The 22,770-nt window shown below is 42.9% G+C and overlaps 1 protein-coding gene across 2 annotated transcripts in view; it reads left to right on the forward strand.

Moving 5' to 3' along the window:
• The first annotated feature begins 2,404 nt into the window (after positions 1-2,404).
• PRRC1 (proline rich coiled-coil 1) overlaps positions 2,405-22,770 on the forward strand; it is a 34,604-nt gene continuing 14,238 nt past the window's right edge. The window contains exons 1-5 of one of the 2 annotated variants that reach the window (XM_050945886.1): positions 2,405-2,543; positions 13,340-13,485; positions 14,902-15,309; positions 15,913-16,076; positions 21,784-21,886. In XM_050945886.1, the coding sequence (XP_050801843.1) occupies positions 13,377-13,485; positions 14,902-15,309; positions 15,913-16,076; positions 21,784-21,886 (784 nt within the window). In that variant the 5' untranslated portion in view covers positions 2,405-2,543; positions 13,340-13,376. The remainder of the gene's footprint in view (positions 2,544-13,339; positions 13,486-14,901; positions 15,310-15,912; positions 16,077-21,783; positions 21,887-22,770) is intronic. The other variant, XM_050945887.1, reaches the window with a different exon arrangement.

Here is a 22,770-nt window from a genome sequence, read left to right on the forward strand (position 1 = left end):
CTGTGCTCAGCAGAGGCGAATGGGAGGGGACCATCAGGGAATTGGTTATGACTCGATTCTGTGGGCCCCAGCCAAATTTGTTGACTATGGACCCCAAAGGTCAAGGGGTCATCTACCAGTTGAGAACTAGCAGAGCACAGTTATGCTCCATCTGTGACATGCTGCCTCCTTCCCCAATACACCGCCTAAAGGCAGGGATTAGGATGGTGTAGCACTGGTGCAAAGGGAGGAGAGGATTGGTTTGTGTGTGACTGGCCCATAAAGCTACATCTGGAGTAACTGATTAAAAGGATTGGAAACCAGAAGCAGAATAAATTCTGGAGTGCAAGGCATTACCAGCTGTGATTGCCTAAAATAGTCATTTCTTTTTTTCTTCAAAGTCACTTTAATACAGAGCTCTCTAAAGCTTTATTTCACTTTCCAGAGGCCTCCTCTGATTTTTTCCCCCCATTTGTCTCTGATGTTGATGATTTTTGACTCTGTTGTTTTAGGTGGGAGTTGAGAGCTATAGCTCCTCAGGTGATGAGACTTAACAATATCACACTCCACATGCTTGGGGGAAAAGAGTTTAGAAGATTGTGAACCTTTGTACTTTGCTCTGTAAGAGTACATTTAAACTTTTCTTTCCCCCAAGTGATCATTCCAGTAAACTTTTATAAAACTGCAAAGACAGGACTACTTACAGCTGCAAAGTAACAGCTCCATTTTAAAACAAAGTCTACTTATCCCCACAGCAGTGTGCAAATTTTCGCTACTAGGAGTCTTTCACATGCTCAGTGTGCAAGTAGTCCTCTAGACCCAAATGCTTAAAGGGGTCAGTCACCCTGTGGTAACAAGTATCAGGCAATCTTCACTATAGGCATTGCTACCTGCACGACCTATAATTCAGAATACATTTTCTGGCTTAACTAGCAGACTAAAAAAAATTTTTTTAAAATGCTTGATATCCAGAACAGCCAAAAATGTATATAGCTTTTTTTGTAGTCCTGACTAATGAAAAAATAACACCATAAGGTAACTTTGTATATGAAACTAATCACTGCAAGATATGTCTGTGAGATGCAAACAACAGCTTTCGAAGTGAGAGAAATATAGCTGTTTGTCAGGTTCAATCAGCTGCAAGCTCCCACTTGTTGCCCATCTTCTAATTGCAAAAAAAAAACCAACCCACCCCTGCTCTGTCTCCTACCCCATCCTCCCTCCTTTCATCACTCACTTTCACCGGGCTGGGGCAGAGGTTTGGGGGAGCATGAGAACTTCAGCTGGGGTTATGGGCTCTGGGATGGTGCTAGAAATGAGTTCAGGGTACAGGAGGGAGCTCTGGGATGGGGCAGGGGATTGGGGTACAGGAGGGACAGGGTGCAAGCTCTGAGATGGGGATGAGGAGTTTGGAGTGTGGGAGGGGGCTCAGGCTGGGGCAGGGGGTTGGAGTGCAGGCAAGGGTGATGGATGCAGGCTCTAGGAAGGAGCTTGAGTGCATGAAGGGGCTCAGGGGATTAGGGAGTGTGGTGCCAGCTCTGGGAGGGAGTTCAGGTGTGGGAGTGGGTTCTGATCTGGAGCATGGGCTTGGAATGCACGAGAGGGTGAGGGGTGCAGGCTCTGGGAATGAGTTAGGGTGCAGGAAAGGGCTTGGGGTGCAGCTGGGCAGCACTTATCTCAGGCAGCTACCAGAAGCAACTTACACATCTCTGCAGCTCCTAGGTACAGGGTCTGAGCGCTGCCCGCAGGCACGGTCCCTGCAGCTCCCATTGGCTGTGGCTCCTGGCCAATGGGAGCTGTGGGGCCCACTCCGCTGCTCAGGGTTGCTGCCCTTGCACCCAGGAGCCGGAGAGGTTGGCTGCTGCACGGAGGCTGGGCAGACAGGGAGGCTTCCTTAAGCCCAGTGACTGGACTTTTAGTGGCCCGGTTAGCAGTGCTGACCAGAGCCATCAAGAGTCCCTTTTCGACCAGGTGTTCTGCTTGAAAACCGGATGCCTGGAAAAGCTAGTTGCCCAGCAGCCTTAGTATAAACTGGCACCAGGTCTGTCCGCAGAGCACAGCCTCCTCTTCCCTACCGTCATCCTGTTACACCGCTTGTACCACGCTTTGCACCGCGTTCACGAGCAGCCTTTGTTGTGGTGCTTGCTGGAGGCGGGGAGCGTACACACGTCTGTGCCCTGCTTTGCGAATATGCCCCCACAGGGGCAGCTGGGACATGACACGGCTCCACTACGCAGGGCTCTGAGCAGGCGGAGAGGAAGAGACCCTGACGTGCCCGCCCCGCGGCGGGGGTACCGACCAGGCAGCGCGCAGACCCCGCGGCGGGCGGCACACCAAGAACCTGGTAGTACGTGGCCGGGCCCTTCCGCCCCCTCCCCAGGTCACGCGCCGCAGGCGGCTCCGCCCGGCCCCACCCCACCCGCCGCAGGCCAACGTGGCAGCAGGAGGTGGCGTCTCGCTCCCAGGCGCGGCCATTTCGGATGCGGGGAGCGAGCGGCGGCCCGGAGCAGACAGTGCCAGGGACGTGGCGCCCGAGGCCCGGCCAAGGAGGACCCCGCAGCGAGGTGAGGACGGGTGGGAGATGCCCCCGCCAGGCCGGACAGCTCGCGCGAGAGCGGCCCGGCCCGGCCCCGAGGAGTGTGAGCAGAGCCGCCGGCTGGCGAGAGAGACGTGGCAGCCCAGACCGGCGGCGAACGGCATTGCGCATGTGCGGTGCCGCCCCAAGTCTCATGGGAGCTGTATGGCCTGCACTGAGTCTGCGCCCCATTCCTCGCGCAGGGCTGGGGGCGGTGCTTCTCCTCCGGCGGCCGCGTCAGAGGCGGCTGCGGGGTCACGCAGCGCCGCTGCCCGTTGCTACCGTTACGGGGGGCTTGTTCTATGGGTCCTTCCCGCCGCAGGGCGGAGCTGCGCTAGCGAGTCTGGCAGCGGGGTCGCGGCCTGGACACGGGGGCCGCTTCTGCGAAATGAACCGAAGTGAAACACTCGGTGCTGCTGTTTGAATAGCGTGTGCGAGGCCCCGAGAGCTCGTCCCGCCCTGGGAGCGGTGGTGGCCGGCCCAGGAAGGTCTCGCTAGGTGGGTTTGCACTCGGCTTGCCGTGGCAGGCGTTGTTTCTTTCCTGCAGTGCAAGCTTGGCGTCTGAAGGGCCTTTTCTGGCAGGGCGTGGAATTCACTGCAAACTTTGCAGATGGACGTTTGCAGCCTTGTTTTTACCGTGTAACTGGTGTAACGTACTGTCACAGAGAGTAACCTAGTATCCTAAATCCCAAAGTTGGGTAGCTTTTTTAAAATTGGAGGGATTTTTATGAAGATTAGCACAAATGATTAATGAACTACGGGGTCATAGTGTCTCTAATCTAGATTGTAAACTCATTGGGACAGAGGCCAGCTCTTCGGTCTGATATTTCCTGCCTGTGTCTCTAGTATCTGAAGTCTTGTTGCTACAGTGATGATGATTAAAGGTTAAATACTCATAGTTTAGGAAGCAAATGTTTAGAAAACAGCTGGGCCTTGGGGTAATCTGATCAATACCATCCCTGCTAGAAAAGCGAGAAAGGGCTGGTATAGAAAAACTCAAGAAGTTCTGATTTTGGCTTAACTCTTTAGCTTTGAGCATGTCAGCGAGCATCCATTCTTGCTGTTGACTCCATGTACATGGTCTTTCCTGTGCCCACGTGGCACTTCATTTACATCAGCAAGGCTCTGTTACCTGAGGAGCCTGCCCATCTGCATTTAAAAATGTGTGGGATCCTCTTCTGTCAAATGGAACTAATATCATTTGCTTAGCTTCTTCAGGAGGCTTGTCAAGATTAATTACTCAATTATAATCCCTGAGCTTTTGTTGAAGAAGCCACCCCATTGATTGGCAGATTGGGATTGCAGCATGTTCTGATAGTTGCTGTGTCTCTTGTTTTCTTTTTTGTGTTGCCCAAGAATGAGCTAAGTGCCACAGGGGCACAAAAGAGAAACATAGGGTGGCAGAGCTTAAGTCTTTACCCCAGTATATGTGAGCTGTTTCTGTTCTGTGGCCTTTAATGAGGTTGGCTGTCTGAAGTAAATAGGATGGATTTTATTGAGTCAGTTCCCCACTTTATAAGCAGATGAAACAATATGTTTACAGTATGTATAGGGTGATATGAATCTGATGTCCTTCAGCTTTCCCTAGCGATGCTGATCCTTTCCTCTCCCCATACACTCCCACCCCCAAACTAACCTGGTGCCCATCTTGCCTGGGAAATAATGGTTTAATATCTGTAAAAGGCATAGGCTATGTCTGCACTACCACTTATGAATAAAGCCAACTCTGAGGGACAAAAGTTATACTGACCTAAGCAGTGGAGTGGACAGCACTATACTGATGGGAGAGCTTCTCTCCTTGATATAGTGCAACTGCTGTAAGCTCTCTATTGTAGCCAAAGCCTTAGAAGGTGAAAGGGGCTACAGTTTGTAAATGAATACTGTTTATATCTGTGCCTATATATCCCTTAATTAGGATGTGTGTATTTCAGGATGGCTGCTCATTTGGGGAAGCCTCCTAGCAGTTAATTGGCCATGCATGAGGACAACTGCTGCTTAATCAGGAGAATATTAACAAAAATTCTACTTAATGAGCCTAACCAGTGCTTTAGGTGTTAACCCAATATTACCTTTTCACACCTAGTTATAGAAACATTGCCTGTTACATATTTGAAAATGTATTAAATAACATTTGAGTCTGGTATTTTAATTGATTACTGAACTTACTCACTTCTCAGGTTAAACCTGAGCCTCTCAAGATAATTCTACTGTGCTTTGTCTATTAACAAGCAGATTTCCACAGTTGAGTAGACATCCATGTTAAGGGTTAACTGTTAAACAGCACCACTGCAAACTGTGATTCAGTTCTAGAAATTGACTTTATCCTTGTCAATTTTGGGTTGTCTTCATTTGTAAGTAGTTCATTCTTAACTGTCAGTTTCCATATTTTTGGGACATAATGTGAAAATGATTTTAAATTAAGATTATAGTCAGAAAACAAATATATAAATTATTTGGTTTCATATTTTTTCAGTTACTTCACGTAAGCTTTTGATTTTTAAAAGTAAACTTTTTCTGATTGCCAACTCAGGAAGCTCAGTCTTTGATCTCTAAAATGAAACTGTTCTTCTTCTAACATACTCACCAGTTTAAAAAAAAAAGTTGTGCAGTCAGAATTTATGATCTGATTTTTCTCAAAAGCCAAATACCCCTACACCTGCTGAAGCAAATGAGGGTTGTGAGTGCTTGACACCTTGGAAAATCAAGCTGTTAACTGACTATTTGGGGGAAAAGACTAACAACTGACTCGAATTCAGCTCCCTCTTCCTTGGCTATATTGGCTCTGCACTCAGAATAAAGTAAATAGTTACACCTCAAAGAGGCACAGACCTTGTCTGTACTAAGTATGCTTCTTGTTAAAAGCTCCCATGATTGCTCCAGTACTCGTGCAGCTCTAACATTGCTGCACACAGTGGTAGCATTAGCACAGACCAGTTTTTTTTTCTCACCCCCCACCCCCTTCTCTTTTAGTAACTTAACCCTGCTGAATTTTATACTAAACCCTCCTGAAAACTTGATCTATATTAATGAAACTTTTTTAGTGGCAAATTTACAAAAAAAAATCTTTGTGTTAACAAAGCCACAGGGCAAGGAACTGTTAGGAATGTGCTACTTTTATGATACTAATTTAGTTTAATAAACACTTTAATGTAATCATACAGAATGCACTCAAGTTTGGGTTTTTTCCAAATTCAGTGACATGACCAGACTCATGAAATGAACTTTTAGTCACAAACCACTAGATGGCAGGAGCACAGTTTCTTTTGGGCTAATTACACATTTGTTTGACTCTGGTTGTAATTCTTTGTCTCCTGGATTTTATGTTTTTGAACTGGTTTGTGAGGCTTGTATTAGGTCAACTTTGACATAGGAAGTATCAGTTTTGTGGGTTATGTTCAGACATTTTTTTAATCATCTGAGAAAAGGCAGCAGTAGGTGTGTGGAGGAGGTGACTAGAGGCATTTCTACACTGCAAATACCCATCCACCCTGCAGCTAACCCATACCAGCTGATTCGGGCTCCCCAGGCTTGGGATGCAGGGCTGTAGTGTAGATTTCCAGGCCTACCCTCAGGCCCAAACCTGGAAATCTAAATGGCAGCGAAACAGCCCCTTAGCCTGAGATATGTGAGGTTAAGTCAGCTGGCATAGGCCAGTCGTGGGTATCTAATTGCAATGTAGACATACCCTAAAACAGACTTTACTAAGTTGCATTAAGGACTGGGTAATCCACTGCTGATTGAATGTTCTTGTGGTAAATAACAATAAAATATCACAATGCACGTTGCTAGTATATTTGGATAATCATTTTATTTTTGGTAGGTTATAGTGTAGTATGTTGTCTAGAAGCAGTGACATCTTAGGAAGAGAGACTTCACTGTAGGGCTCTATAAATATGTAAAACTAAATCTTTGCTTGGAAGTGGGGTTTTACCTTCCAGGATTACTTGCTGAGAATTATGGGTTTGTGGATTGGAGCCGCGAGGAGAAAGAGAGGTTTTTCTGTACCTAAATAACTTTAATATGAGGTTGGGAGTAATAGTAAAGACAAAGGCCATTGCCAAAGCTGGTAGAGACTAAGGATTTGGGGCCTGATCCTGATAGGCACTTTGCCTCTGCATTTTTCTTCAGGACATTTTTCAGCAGCTTAGCTGTGTGGTGACTAGTCTTCAAAACTTATTTGCCCTCAGTTGGTTTCTCTTACTCTTCCATACCTGCTCTCTAGTAATTCTCTAGAATTATATCTAAGGGCCTCATTCTCCACTGTCTTGCTCCATTCATAATCACTTACACCTGTGCAAACTGAGAGTGGATACTTTTAATTTGGAAGCATGTTATATTTGCAGTGTTGCCAATTTTTCTGGGGTTTCTTTACCATGAGCTTTGTGATATTTGGGTGTGTTTAAGTTTCCTGTGATCTCACAGTTCCTGGCTTCAAAATTCATGACATTTCCCTTATTCACAATGGTTTGATGGGTAATATGTTTGTGCAGGAGGCAGACTGAGGGAGGTGAGGGCAGTAGTCCCCAACTTTTTTCATCTGGCGGGCGCTGGACGACAAGCCACTGAGGACCGTGACTGGCGGACAAGCATTCACCGAAATGCCACTGAGAAGCAGTAACGTCAAGAGGCGTCGCCGCTCAAATGTTGCTGAAAATCAGCGGCATTTCAGAGGCAACACCTCTTGATGCTTTGTGGCAGCATTTCGGCGGATGCTTGTCCGTGGGTCAGTTCACGGGCGCAGGTAGATGCCCCGGCGAGCGCCATGGCACCCACGGGCACCGCATTGGGGACCACTGGAATAGAGGTTGGCAGAGGAAAAACGTGAGGGGTAGGATACTATGAAGGAATAAGAGGTGAAAAAGTTGAGGTAGGTGAACTTAAGGTTTGGAGACTGTAGGTGAGCATGGAAGGGTGAGGGGAAGACTGTGTGGATTAGGAGGCCAGCAGGATGGAGTGGTGAAGGATACAGGCTACTGATAGTGGGGGTTGGGGAATGGAGGAGGAGTAGGGAGAAGTTCCCCTCCAAACTGCCAGTGGTAAAGCGCATATATATATATATATGTGTGTGTGTGTGTGTTATATGTTAACTTGAAATGCTCTTACACACTTTGGGGCAGGCAGCTTCCCCTCAATGACTCAAGAACTAGAAGGCAAACTTAAAATCACAAAATATATTTTAAAGTCATGATTTTTAGGGGCATACCTGTGATATGTGAACACTTCGGGTAGGCAGTGTTGTTGCCTGCTTAGCACTCATTCCACATAAATGTAAATAAGTAAATAGAATGCATAGTAGTGGAGAATCAGGATGATGGATTTCTATTTAAGTATCCTGTTTACACCTTATTTTCTAGATTAGGTTGTTTGTTCCTTAGCTCTTGAGCCTATAATTAGTCTGGAAAATATATGTAGTAAACTACTGAGAAAGTTCTGTGTGGAAGCTGTTCATTCATTATACGTGTGTGTGTGTGTTTAAAAAAACAACAACCTATCAACAGCATTTACTCACAGCGTTATCTGAAATACTGTTGTTTAATGAAAGTGTTATGGAGAGGAGTCCGGTGTCACCTTAAAGACTAACAGATTTATTTGGCATAAGCTTTCTTGGGTAAAAAACCCACTTCTTCAGATGCATCTGTGTTATGGAGAGTTGATCAAATAGCTTATGTGTTTTAGTCTTTTTGACCAATGATTTCTTTACTTGTCTTACTCCTGGGGAAATTCTGTGCCACTACACAGTGTAGAATTTGCAGGAATTCATGTTCTGGGCAGAATTTCATTTTTTACTGCAGAATTTTTGCTACTGGCTGCCCCGGCAGAGCCTAGCTCACAGTGCACCTGCATGAGAGGCACGAGTGGACTATGGTTCCCAGGTTTGCTGGTCCCATTTGGCCACCTGGTGTGGCTGGGTCCCCTCCCTGTGCAGCAGTTGCCAGAGCTGGCAAACTGCACCCCACGGGGAGGCAGGAGCAACAGCTGGGAGTTGCAGGGAGGGGCTGCTGCTTTCTGGAAGGGGAGGCTGAGAGTAAAAGGGGAAGGTCTTGCAGGGGGACTAGGTGACATGGGTTAGTAGGTCCAGGTTTTCGCAGACATTGCCTTTTTTTTTTTTTTGATCGGGGTGGATTTGATTTAAATCATTAATCAGGAAGACTTGATTTAATCATGGTTTTCTATATAAAAGTACGTTCTTGTTGGTTGTTATAACCTTAATACATACTCTCCACAACTCAGAGATAGGTGTAGATTTCATTTTTAGAAAGTATACACTATACATTTTTAAACAGTGATTTATTTTGTAAACTTTTCAGACTAGTTTTACAGCTATATCAGAAAATGAAAGATTGTTTGGTTATTTCATTTACCAAAGGTAATTGAAGCAGGTAGTACACCTCCCAATAACTTCATAAATATCTCAAATTCAACAAGTTAATCGTTGATATTTGGAGGATTTTCTTGCTAGGCTGTATTAGGAGGAGAACATTACCAGACAGACATTTAAATTGTTTTATTTAACTAATACAACAATGTTAAGTACTCTGGATTTTTTTCTTCAGCAGCAAACATACAGTATTTTAACAAAACAAGCATATCCCTCACTTCTCATGTTTATCCCCAGACCTCTTCTCCTTGTCCAGTTCTATTACCCCAGGGGTTCTCAAACTGGGGCCGCCACTTGTGTAGGGAAAGTTCCTGGCGGATCGGGCCGGTTTGTTTACCTGTCAGGCCCACAGGTTCGGCCGATCGCGGTGGCCAGCAAATCCCTTGTTCTGCGCCACTTCCCACAGCCCCCATTCGCCTGGAGCGGCGAACCACAGCCAGTGGGAGCCGCCATCGGCCGAACCTGCAGACCTGGCAGATAAACAAACCAGCCCAGCCCGCCAGGTCTTTCCCTACACAAGTGGCAGCTCCAGTTTGAGAACCACTGTATTATGCCCCCAACAATCTTCTATTCATTGAACTTTTTGAAACTTTGCACTTTTAGAGAGAGGTGAGGAATTGATTCTGTGAACGCAAATTTGCGAGGCACAATGTGGTTGAAGTCTATTATTTCTCATCTCTATATATTTATTTATTTTAAAACACTTTTGCTGTTTACAAGCCTCTTACCTCGTGAGACACAAATCCACAGTTTGAGAACTGCAAAACTAAGCATCTCTGATGGCATCTTCTAGACTGAGCACTGAGTCCCGTTGAGTAGATGGAAAGATTAACCTAAATAATCTATACAGAAACCTGTGGAACCCCATAAGATTGGGTCCTTAATCCATGAAGTATTGGAACTCATTTACAAAACTTTTTTTCAGCATTCCATGTATATATTGTCTCATACTATAGAATTAGAATTTATAATCCCTATTCCATGATAAGATATTTTTGAGCTATAATGTATCTTAGTTTAAACTATCTTTAGATTGCTTTTTCCTCAAAAAGCATTTTATCAAAAATATTCAATTTTAAATTCAAAAAAATCCTGTTTGTTTATTTTTAAAATCATTGATTTTTATCCACTTTGTTTTTGATCCTCCACCCTCTGTCTGGGCAGATTTTTCTAGTGAGACAATGTCCGGATTTCTTGCAGAGCAGATGTTGCAGCTCAGAAAGAGCCCTGATTGGTCTGCTTTGCAATTGGTCCCTCCCCTGCATTCACATTTGATTGGTCCCTTGCAGCTGCTGGATCCTGCCCACCCAGGCCCTGGCTGCCAGCCCTGGGCAGGGGGAGGGCCCTGCACGGAGGCAGTGGCTGACAGGCTTGCTCTATGTTCTGAGTCTGCACTCTCCTCCCTGCCACTGTGACGGGGTGACATTGCCCCTCCATCTCAAGATTGAGGCCCCAGGTACCTGCTCCAGCACCCACCAGATCCACCCTCCCAGTACAAACACCCCTTCAGCACCCCACAAAGTGTACCCCCCCAACTCTCCTCTCACCCATAGTGAGAGGCAGTGTCCTCTATTTGGAAACTGGAAATATGGTAAGTCTATGGGGGGTAGAGTAAAAAAATGACAATAAACTAAAAGACCGGAAGGGTAGAGTTTTCTTCCCAAGATGTTCCCAGCTGGCACGTGAGACATACCCAGACTGAGACACCCAGCAAAAGCATAACAGAGAAACAGAAACTGGATTGTCTTAGGAGTTTCTTTAATTCTCTACTCCTGGGTAAATCTTTTTTGTTGTCTGTATTGTTACAGACATACTTGCTGACAAGTATTTTGAAATAAATTACAAAAATAATTGAAACTGGTATGATAGTGTGTTATTTTGACAAATAACGTATGCAGAATTTTAAAGTGTGCTCAGTTTTTAATTTTGTTTGGGGGGGGTGCAGAATTCCCTTAGGAGTAAACTTGTCTGCTGGAACCTGAATTGAGAATTTCTTGTTTGTTCAAGAATAACTAATCTCTTTGTTGCAACCCTAAGCCTTTGCTCAAGTCATCGGCCTATTCGTTCCCCATTAAAAAGAAAAAATCACTCGAACCTTACATGTCACAAACAGTCTTCACAGCCGTAAAAACAACATTAGATTTTTGGCAGGTAATTGAAGGAGGAGGAGCTTTAGGAATGTTTTTATTGTGAAATATAAACTTGTGCTATTAGCTTTTTAAAAACATGCTATTAAAAACAAATCCTTCTGCCCAGGTAAGTTTAATGGAAAACCCTACCCAGTGCAGTTCCACTGCAGGGGACTGGGGTGGATGCAGAGATTCTGCAGACAGGATCCATAGCCACTACAGGCTGCAGAATGCTGCTTCCGAGGTCCTTCATTTGTTCTTGAATGGAGAGAGGTTTTGAGCTGGGGGAGACAGGCTGGCTTGTAGGCAGTAGATCTAATGGTATATGGGGAATTCCCCCCATGTTGGGGGACCTCAGCCATGAAGGGTACTGTATAGTGGACATGGAATGGATCTGTTACCTCTCTGTAACTTTGCTCAAGTATTCCATCTCCCTCCTTGTCACCTGAACCTTTTGTGCAAAGCCTTCTGTTTGTGTTTTCCAGGGGCAGCAGAACTGTTCTTTGTATAATATAAACTTTCATTTATTTTCAGGAACTTTACAGTTCACCTGTGAGCGTATGTCAGAATTGACTGTTGCTATACCTTCTCTTAACATAGAAACATAGATTATTAGGGTTGGAAGGGACCTCAGGAGATCATCTAGTCCAACCCCCTGCTCAAAGCAGGACCAATCCCCAAATTGCCCCCTCTTATCTGTATATTTGTGTGTGTATTTGAATGTATATATTTTACCTTCCTCAAGAATAACAAGGTAACAAAAATGTGAACATTTTTAGTGTTAAACAGTACCTGACTATTTTTTACATGGAATATGACTTTTTATTAGCAAGGAAAAAAATCTGTAATTTTCTAAGTGGAAATCTCTATATGTGTATTATATTGCATTTTTAGCACATTTTATAAGACCTTCCCAGTGTGCCTCGTTAAAGGAATATGCCGGGAGAGCTTGATAGCTCCTGACGTAATGGATAGTGTGGACAGTTCTTATCAAGACTCAGTCTATTTGTTATACATATAATTAGTTCACATGGGATTTGTATTTCATTATAGCTACCTTAGGAAATGTTTTTCCAAGAAGCAAATAACTACTACTGGTACCTGGTTGACCAGACTTGAGAGGCAAGACATTATTATTATTATTTATTAGTTGTTAGTTTTTTTTAATTACCTTTGTACTGTAGAATACAAATCAGAAATGGGAGGAAAGGAAAGTTGAGAATTCATTTGCATGTTTTTCTCCCATCTCTCTCTCCTGCTTCCCACACATTTTGTGCTACCTTTGTAGTAGTAATTTGTTTTTAAGCAAGGGTATGATTTAATGTTTCTTGGGGTAAAATGGATTTTCCAGTGTTTTAGCATGATGAAAGACACTCCTATCCTCTACTGATCCTGATGGTGAAAGAAAACCAGTTTGTCATTCAGTCTTAAACTTTAATGCTCTCATTAGGTTAGTGAGAAGAGAGTGTGGTCTCATAGGGCTTGTCTGTCTTAGTAAACATCAACTGCTGTAGCTAAATCATTATAAAAATCCATCTGGTTACACTGGGGGTAACCCCCTAATGTAGACACACTGAATCTGTTTTAAGTTGTGTTTAAGCTTAATGCAGTAAGTCACTTTAAGTGCAATTTAAAATGGTTTTCCATTGTGTCAGTATTAGGGACTTGCACTGGAATAACAACATAGATTTTTATATTCAATTAGTTAGATCAGCACAAGTTTTCGAATATAAACAAGGTCATAGTTAAAGCAGAGAACAAGGACTCAGGATTTCCTGGGTTTTGTTCCCAGATATGCCAGTGGTTTCCTTTGAGACCTTTGGCAAGTCACATGAATTTACAGAATTTCTACCACAACTTCTTTGGAAATAAGTTGATGTGCTCAGCACCGTGTTGAAAACAGGTGCACAGTCTGAGTGCTTTAGTTTATCAATCTGTAAAATGGCGATACGTACTTATCTGCTTTGTGTGGATTTTGTGAGGTTTAGTGTTTGTAAAATATTTCATATCCTTACATGAAAGGTGTTTTAGAAGTAAGGATTTCAGAGAGGTTTTGAATTTGAAACATTGTCTCTATAGTAGAAGCTGGGAAAGAAATATTACTGTACAGATTTGCGGGACACTGAGTAAATGGTTTGTCTAGGGCTCCTCAAAAGACTTATTTTGGAACTGGTATTTGAATTGTCCTGGGCTCCTAAACCAGCATCTAGTCTGCTGTAGAATGCTCCTTTCTTTGTAATTCAGTTTGAAATAGTTGTGTCTTATTTCTCAATACAGATTTTGTTTCTCTGCAGTTTGTTGTAGCTGAAGAAGAATGATGGAAGAGAGTGGAATAGAGGTGACCCCACCTGGCACTCCCCCACCAAGCACAGCAGGGACAATAGCTGCTGGTATCACCACCACCACCACACCTGTCTCATTAGGTATAAGAGACTTCCATGCAACTGGGTTTTGCTTGTTCATGTGTTTGAAGCATAGCGATTAGTCCAAGTGAAAGCAATATTATAATCAGTATAATTGCAGTGCACTTCTCCAGACTAAATTGAAGAACGTAATTTCTTCCTTAATCCTAGTAGCGTGCTCCTTAAATGACTTGCTGCATCTTTTAAGAATATGGCTTTTTAAACATACACTTCTATAAGAAATTATGTGGGTATGTGTCTAGGGTTTTTATGGAGGAGTGGGTGGAGAAGATAGAGGCTTTGACTGCTGTGTAGGTTCTACTAATAGAGTTGGCTAGTACTGTAGTAAATGAGAAGATTTGGCAGGATCATGTGGGGAAATTACCTGCTCACTTGGCCTGATTTTCTAGTGTGCGCACCATTTTCTGTATTTCCCCCCTTTTGGGTGCATATGCAGTCACAATTGTGCAACCTCAGAGTAACATCTGACCTTCCAGTTGATACTTAGAATCTAGTGTCCTTTCCAGTAGTTGTTTTGCCTCTGAATTACTAAAAGGCATAAAAAGTAATGAGTTGTTTTTGTTACGATTTCGAAGTCACACAGGGATCAGAACTGTTGAGAAAGATGATATCATTTTTACATAGGCACTCTTCTCTTAATAGCAGTTGGTGCTGTGGGGTATGCACTAATGTTGACGTGAGAACCTTAATTTAAACATTTCCTAACTCTTCCCTTCACTGCCTCCCGCCACCTTATATCATTATTCTTTTCTTGTTAATTTGCATTATTATGTATCTTAAACTCAAAGTACTCTCTGCACTTTATACTGCCATCACACACAGCAATCATTTCACAGTACCGAAAGGTAATCGCTACTGAGGTGAAATGTGAAAGCTGTTAACAGTTTACAGCAGTACTACCCAAGAGTTTAGCACAGGAAGTACAGCAGAATACATCATATTTGTCTAGTTAAAACTTAGGTGAAATTAAGGTAGTTGGGATTTAGCTAGATTCCACCTTGAGTTATTAAAGTCTTACAAAAACTTTAATGAACACTTCTTCCAGTAGCACAATTCCTCCTCATATCGTTTTGGAGTGTTAACTGAGTAGTGACTCAGAAAGAAGATTGTCACCTATTGAACTGGCAACATGTGAGGCCGCTTTTGGAAGTCTCCATTCAAATTCTGACCCATCCTGCTGCTGCCTAGCTTGATATCTGATGGGGTCACAGTGGAAGATGGGGCATCACTTACTTTTTTGGTGAAAGTTTACTGTCACTAGAATCATTACTTCATACAACTAGGTTTTGAACTCAAACTTATTTGGGTGAGGGGGAATCTTTACGTATCTTATTCAGATATTTTGTAAACAATTTTAAAGCTATGATAACTTGTTATTAAAGTGCCTTTTCTTTTTTCTGTTTTTTCCCCTCCTAGCTTTGTCCAGTTCTCTCACTGCTCCAGACATATCACCTCTCCCATCTTTTCCTCCTCAATCATTCTCCACACCTCTACCACCCCTAGTGTCTTCACTTTCTCCTATGAGGTCGTCAGCGCCTTTGCCATTTGTGCCTTCTGCAACAGTTTCAACTATTGCACCCCCTTTAATTCCTGCCCCACCTCCTATTACCCCTCCAACTGCTTCAGCTTTTAGCGGTGCCATGTCCCATTTCTCAACACCTCCTCCCCTAAGCTGTATTCCTAGCCCTAACCTTTCTGCACCTCCCACGGCACCCCCCATTTCAGGATTTTCCATTGCTTCATCCTATGACATTACCAAAGGTCATGCTGGGCGAGCACCACAGACCCCGCTGATGCCATCGTTTTCTGCACCTTCAGTCACAGGTAGTATTTTGTTCTGTTTTTGTAAGATGAGGCAAGTTTTCATTAGTGATCTTATGTGTAACATAAGGGGTAGTAGGGTGTCAGCATTCTTCTATTCAACCTGCCTCCCTGTAGAGAAATGCTGGCTGACTTCTGTATTGTGCTGGGTGTATCTATCTCATTCTGTGTATAAAGAGATGGGAGTGGCTTTTTGAGGAGTAGTAATCATGGTCTAGTATAGATGTGTCATTTCAGGGAAACCCTAGGAACATACAAGTTTAGGGGAAAAAATGTAACTAAAACAAAAAGTTACTCAGGATAACCTGTGTAGCAAAACTCCACTGTATGTAATGTATGTGGGCTCTGTTCAGAACAGGGTGGAAACTCCACTTGCTGTACAATAATAATATAGTGTAACATTTTGAATCCATAAATTATACTCTAATGCAGTAGTTTCTAAACCAGCTGGTGATATACAGAGAGCTGGCTGGTCATGTGATGCTGGCTTCCGCTTTCTTATTTCCAGCCTCTCTCTTGCTTTGACAGCTAAAAGAATATTGCTATAGCAAATTAATTGTGGTAGGATACATGAATGTTTGTATGTGTCTTGCTTTTGCTTATCAGGTGTCTTGACAAATCCTGTTACTCAACAAACAACTTTCCCATCCTCTCTGGTGCCCGGAACTGGAAGTGGCTCTGCAATAACTTTCCCAGAGGAGCATGAAGACCCCAGAGGAGCTGGCATACATAATGAAGCATCTGCTGGAGGCCTCTGGGGATTTATAAAAGTAATTTTTTTTCTTTTACCATTTGTGGATTAAGTCTTTTAACAAACTGAAATGTACCATAGGTTCTTCAAGTATGTGTTAATGTGGATCGCTCTGTGGGTACACATGAACTTCATGCATGTGAGACCAGAAGGCATTAATGGCAGGAAGGCTGCATCCCTCCCTCAGTTCCCTCTTACTGCCTGTGGCAACAAGATAGAGCCTGTCATTTGTCAGACCATTAGTTCGTAACTCAGGCTAAACTTCAAAACCTTACAAAGTCTTCAGCACTACTACTTATCTTTTATGTTCAACTACCATGAACCAACGTAGGCTGAGCTTTACTGGTCAGACCCCCTCTGTAGAAAGCTTCTTAACATGGCAGATTTGAAACCTTCAGGCTTTAAGCTGTGTCTGTCCTGCGACGGACTAATCCCCCTGAAGGTCAGACACGGTATTTGTCTTCTGCTTGGGGAATGGCATATTCTGAGCAGATTCTTGGTTTGCTTGTCCTTCTCTGCTATAATGCACAAGTTGCAAGGCCTGAAACTCCATCTTCTGGAACAGTCCATATAGGTCTTATCAGACCTCAAGGAAACAAGCTCCAGAATCCCACCAGTGAACAAGTCTGCATCCTACATTGGCTCTGTCAAGCCAGATAGGTGACACCTGAGACAAGTGCAGAGAAGACTGCTCCATGGGAAGATCTGGTACAGGCATTCCTGGCACTGAAGCTGCCCTCAACAATTTTGAATTTAGCACCAAAACCTCAGATTTTGAAGTCAAGTACCCCTAAGAGCTGCTCCAAATATAGAGGAGGACACTCAAGAAGAAGCTCACTGTCATCCCACAAGCACAGACTGCTGCAAAGCATTCACAGAGAAGTTCAAGCCCTGTACAGACTCAAGAACTGAGAGAGGGCAGGCTACTATGCCGCAGATTCTGCTGGCCCTAGTCCTAGCTCCAATAATTCACCACCCATTGTTAATCCTGGTCTTGGGGGATGAGACTGGGGCAGAACTGGATCCATCATTGATGCTGAGACACCTACTGGCACTGGTACAGACTCTGGTACTGCAAGCACCTTACATGTTGCTGCTGCCCAGAAGAGAATTACTGCTTCTCACCGTCCCTGGGGCATATGTTTTCCCATCACTGAGTAGAGAACTTCCCTCTGTGATCAGTGCTATTGGGAGCCCTATGGGCTTCTCTTAAAGATCTCAAATACCACCGGCCCATCAAGACTGGCATTAGATTGACCAACGTGCAACAAAATCTGCTGTACTGTGTTGTACAGCCAGTATCACAGGCATTGAGAAGCCATTTTCCATAACTGAGGGGAAAAAAAAAAGCTCTCTCTTGCTAGCAGTATGCATGGCCAGATCACTAATACCTGAATACCAGAAATAACCAGATTTAGGGTCAGAACAACATCAGTACCCCAACTCATCGCAAATGAATCTCTTCTCTTTGTTGCCAGATGAAACTGTATCCTTGATATCAGTACTGGCACCAGATGACTTCAAGGTGTTCCAGACACTCCTTTTGTCAATTTCCAGTCTCAGCAGTCCTCAGAACAAAGAAATCTCACAAGCTGTTTGAAAACCTGTCAGCTTTTGGTCTTGTCAGGATCACCCTTCCCATAATGAAGGACTGCTTGACCTCGCTAAAGCTCTGTGGCAGACTCCATCCATAGTAACGCCAATGACAAAACAAGCTGAGAAGTGCCAGGTGCCTGCCACAGGATTTGAGGACCTTTGCGCTGTCCCCAAGCTGGGCTCCTTAATTATGTGACTTGTACAAGAGAGGTAGAAATTGAGCTAAAGCACATCTAAGGATGAAGACCCTAAAATACTCAATTTATTTGAGAGGAAGTCATGCTGTTCAGCTTCGTTCCAGCTGTGTGAGGCTAGCAGCCAGCCTTTCTGCCGAAGTATGATACTTACAAGAAAGGATGTCATCCTGTTCAACATGGAATTCCCTTTATGACAGCAGAGGATCTTCAGGACATAATTTAGAAAGGCCAGCACCAATGGTGGCCAAGACAGTGTTGCAGGCAGCAATGGATGCTTTAGACATTGCAGATCGGTCTTTGGCCACTGTAGTTGTCATGCATAGAGCACTGTGGTTCTAGGCAGTGGGGAGGTTCTCGGACTGCAGATGGCCCGCGGGCCAGGACTTTGAGACCCCTGCTTTAAAGGAAGCAGGCCCAGCCCATGCCTCCTGTTCCTGATTTGATACTTTCCTTTCCTTTCTGAAGGTCTGTCATGTTCCAGAATCTCTTGGGTTCCATTTTAGTTTTCCTGGGTTACTTGTCAGCCTCCCGACTCCCAGTTTTCACTAGGCAATACTTCTGGAAGCAATAGAACACCCTTCTTGGAATTGACTATTATCTACTGGAGTGAGCGGGGCTCCCTCCCACTCCTAGCAGTTTCTGTGAAGATTAGTGATTGCTTAGCACAGGCTGGATCACAACTCAAGTTCTGAATTCCTGGTGTAGCCCACTACATACAGCTGCTTCTCCAGGAATTTTGATTTCTTATTTTCATACCCAGTAACGGTTGACTGCATCACACAAACATTATGCACTTGACATGGCAGCAAAGCCAGACATCAAATTTTGGGAGAACAATACTTCACTGTCTGACTGAGACAGCGAAAACTCCTCAGTCCTACCATCCCGGGAGGATACTGCTTGCCAGTAACCTGCAGCAGGATCTACACTGACACATACTTGAAGAAGAGAGAACAGTTACTTACCCTGTAGTCACTGGTTCTTTGATCTGTTGTAATCAGTGTGGATCCCATGTCTTGCCCTCTTTCCCTCTTTTTGGAGTCCTCAGCAATGCAAACTTTGAATTACAAGGAACTGACAGAAGGTCATGGTGGGAGCACAGGGTAATGCGGGGAATGTGAGCACAAGCGCAAGGTAAGTCAGGGAACATGTGCATTCACGACTGATATAAGTATTAAAAAAAAAAAACAACCTTTCTCATTCATGCACACCTACAATGGAAACTATACTGACTACAACAGCTCAAAGAGCCACAGTTACTGTAGGGTAAGTAACTGTTTTATTTGCTGTATCTAATCAGACAGTTAGCTCATCAAACCTTACACCTGTTTCTAGCAATGACCAGTGTGATGGTTCATAGGAAAGTGGAGGATGCCTTTCCTCCCCCATCTCCCTGATCCCCAAATTAATGCACATGGTTACTTCTGCAGTGCTGCACAGGGTGGCGGAGGGACAGATTTTATCCTGATTCCTGTATCAAATATCTTGTGACCTGATGAATGAGAATTGACTATTATTGTTAACATGTAGCAGTCATTGCTATTGTTTATAAATTATGTGGATTTATTTATATGCTGCATCTGCAACAAAGAAATGGAAAATATCAGTATTTTGTGGAAAGTGCTTTGGTGGACAGCAATTTAAAATACTTCGATAACTTTTCTAAGTATTGCACATTTCCTCAAAATATTGTAAATATACTGAACAACGTAAATAACAAGCACTGTACACCAAGAGAAAATTTCCTGGGCTATAAGATGCCTTTCTAAAGCAAAAATGTAGGTATATAAATGTGAATGACTTTCAAGTCTGGTTTTATACTTTATTGTATTTTTTTTGCTAATTTTTGTGCTTGTGAAATGCTTTTTGTCAAAGTGTTATTGAGCTGACTTTTCATTGGTGCCTTCACTAAACTAAATAAGTCTGATTAAGCTGCTCTGAAGTGACATTGGCATTCACTGTGATTTGGGGGAGTATTTGCATTCATATTGAAGAATACAGTTTGAATGCAGTAGAAAACAGTTCCACATATGATCATTTGGCAGAGGAACATTGGGCACATTGCCCATATTGCCTGGAACCTATATATAAAATAGATCACATTGGCTTTTCCAGAAGGTAAAAAAAGAAACCCTCCCTCTTAATGTTCATTTAAAATTGTTTCAGGCAGTCCAATTACATGGTGTGAAAGCATCTGTAGTCAATACTAGGGACCTATACATAAATACAGCCCTAGGATTTCTGGTCTCAAGGTAGTGGTACTAGACAAGCTACAGTATGTAATGCTCTTGGTCACTGAGAGAGAGGGGTTGTTTAATGTACATCTCAATAAAGCCTTTCAGTAATGAATTTATGGAGTAGCATTAGTGGTAAGGTCAAAAAAGTGTACCCTAGTTGAAAAGAGTCATACTGCAATAGTGAGACTCCAAAATTCTTGTGGTGGAAGAGAATTCATTAACGTATTTACACGGTGCATGCATACATGTGCGTTCTCGTTCTCTCTCTTTCTCTCGTGTATGTGTCTGTTAGCCAAAAGAAAAGGTAAATCTCAGTCTCTGTTCAGTGGCTAAAAATCACGATTTAAAAGAAACTTAGATCATATTTTTACATGTGTTTTTGGTTTTGTTTTTTTACTTTTCATTTTATAGTCTTGTTTCTTAGTTTAATGGTTCAATCTCCTTTCCCCCAACTGAGATCTGAAATTCAATAGGAAAAAAATCACACTTAAATTGCTCATTTGTGCTGAAACAAATCCAGGGCCTCATTAATAGCCTTAATGCACAACACCACAAACTCAAACCCAAAATTGATAAGCAAAAGAGCCTGAGCTGTGTTTGCAAACAATGTTACTTTTCAATATATTGAATTTCTGCGTTTCAAGAAAGCTTGAAATGCTTTGATCATACTGTCCTCTTTCATCAGGGTTTGAAGTCAGTGGGAGCTGTGTGCCTAAATCACAAAGGTGCTTTTGAAAATGTCAACATTAAGAGCCTAAATTCAGGCCTAAAAATCTAACTTAAGATTTCTATTTCTGTACTTTGGCCTGTTTTTTAATTTTTTTTTTTATTTTTGAGTTCACCGTACCTTCAATTGAAAGTTTAAATAATATTTAATTGTTAAAACTGAGGTAACTCTCATTTTGAAGCGAGAAAGATTTCATGCCACTAAGATTTTTAATAAACATTTTAGCTTTTAATTCTGGAAGCAATTATGCACGTGCTTAGCAAGCACAGGGTAGTCCCATTGAATTCAAGAGCTTATGAGATCAGGACCTTAATTTTCAATATTTAGTTTTTTGCATATAGCATTTGTGTAAAATTCAACTAAGAGACACCACCAATAAGTGCATTTCAAAAAAGCACTTATTCTGCATATGAGCATTTAAAAAAAAACCATTAGTTCTTTGTAAATTTTAATCTGAAATTGCAGTGGCACAAATTTTTGCATCAGTTTTACAAAGCCTCAAACTGATTTTAAATCATTTCAGTCTGGTTTCTGCCCTGAGATGCATAATGTCAAAAAGTGTGGATTTATTTTCCATAGATGCCTACTGAGTGTCTTGACTTTTATTTCAGGAGTTCTCAAACTGGGGGTTGAGACCCCTCGAGGGGGTCACAAGGGTATTACATGGGTGGTCATGTGCTGTCAGCCTCCACCCCAAACCCTGCTTTGCCGCCAGCTTTTTATAATGGTGTAAAATATGTGTTTTTAATTTATAAGAAGGGGGGGTGTCTCACTCAGAGGCTTACTATGTGAAAGGGGTCACTAGTAGAATAGTTTGAGAACCACTGTTTTATTTGAATGGAAAATCTGAAGCAACTTACTGTCCCCGGTTTGTTTCGAGTGTAATATTTCAAAGTTTAAGAAAAGGCCTAAAGGTTTGAGAATAAACTCAATATACAGTATTTACATATTTATTTGTTAATTTTGTAGGGTGTAGCTGGAAATCCTATGGTAAAGTCGGTGCTTGATAAAACAAAACACTCGGTAGAGTCCATGATCACCACGCTGGATCCTGGCATGGCTCCATATATCAGTAAGTATTTGAGGCAAACTTCCATAGGGTAGTAAGTGTGAATCATACAGAACTTATAAACTTAAAGTGGATCTTATACTCTTTAGAAGAACTTTTAGGTACTGTACCGGTTTACAATGAAACTGATCATTTAAAAGCAGTACTGGAGTGTGGTGTACACCAAATTTTGTACGTAAGACAGGGGTTTTTGTTGTTGTTTTTTAATGTTGGGCCATGGTTCAAGTTACACAACACTGACTTTTAGTGGTGTGGTAGTGATGGAATCATTACATCTGGAATACTGCTATCTTTCTATGCCCCACTTTGCAATCAATTTGTAACTTCCCCTATTAAACTTGGGGTTGAAATGTCTCTAATTTGGCTCAGGAAGTATGCCATAATTTCCAAAAATAGGCACTTTTTGGAAAGATGTATAAAAACCCATTCTGCCACCTTAATTGGACGTTTTGTCAGGATGGTCTTGTGGTAAAGCGCTGGACTGAGACTTGAGGGGCCTGGATTCTAGTCAGTTTGTCACAGACTTTGTGTGATCTTCAAGTCACACAGCTACATCTACACTATGAGTCACGGGTGTGATTCCCCTGCTCATGTATGCATACTTACGTTAACTAATGTCAAGCTAGTGTGAGTATAAATAGCAGTGTAGCTGTGGGAGCATAGGTGGTGGTAGTGGACACATGGCTGAGCTGTGTTGAGTACATATCCACTGGTTTCAGGTGGGTTTGTGCTCAACCGTGCATCTGCTGCCACTACCCATGTTACTGCATCTGCACTGCTTTTTATGCTTGGGTAGCTCAATAAGAGCTGGGATGAGCATGTTTACACAAGCAGGGGAATCACACCCCTAACTCACAGTGTAGATGTAGCCTTAATCTCTCTCTCCT

The sequence above is a fragment of the Gopherus flavomarginatus genome, chromosome 3, assembly GCF_025201925.1.
Source record: "Gopherus flavomarginatus isolate rGopFla2 chromosome 3, rGopFla2.mat.asm, whole genome shotgun sequence".
NCBI lineage: Eukaryota > Metazoa > Chordata > Testudines > Testudinidae > Gopherus > Gopherus flavomarginatus.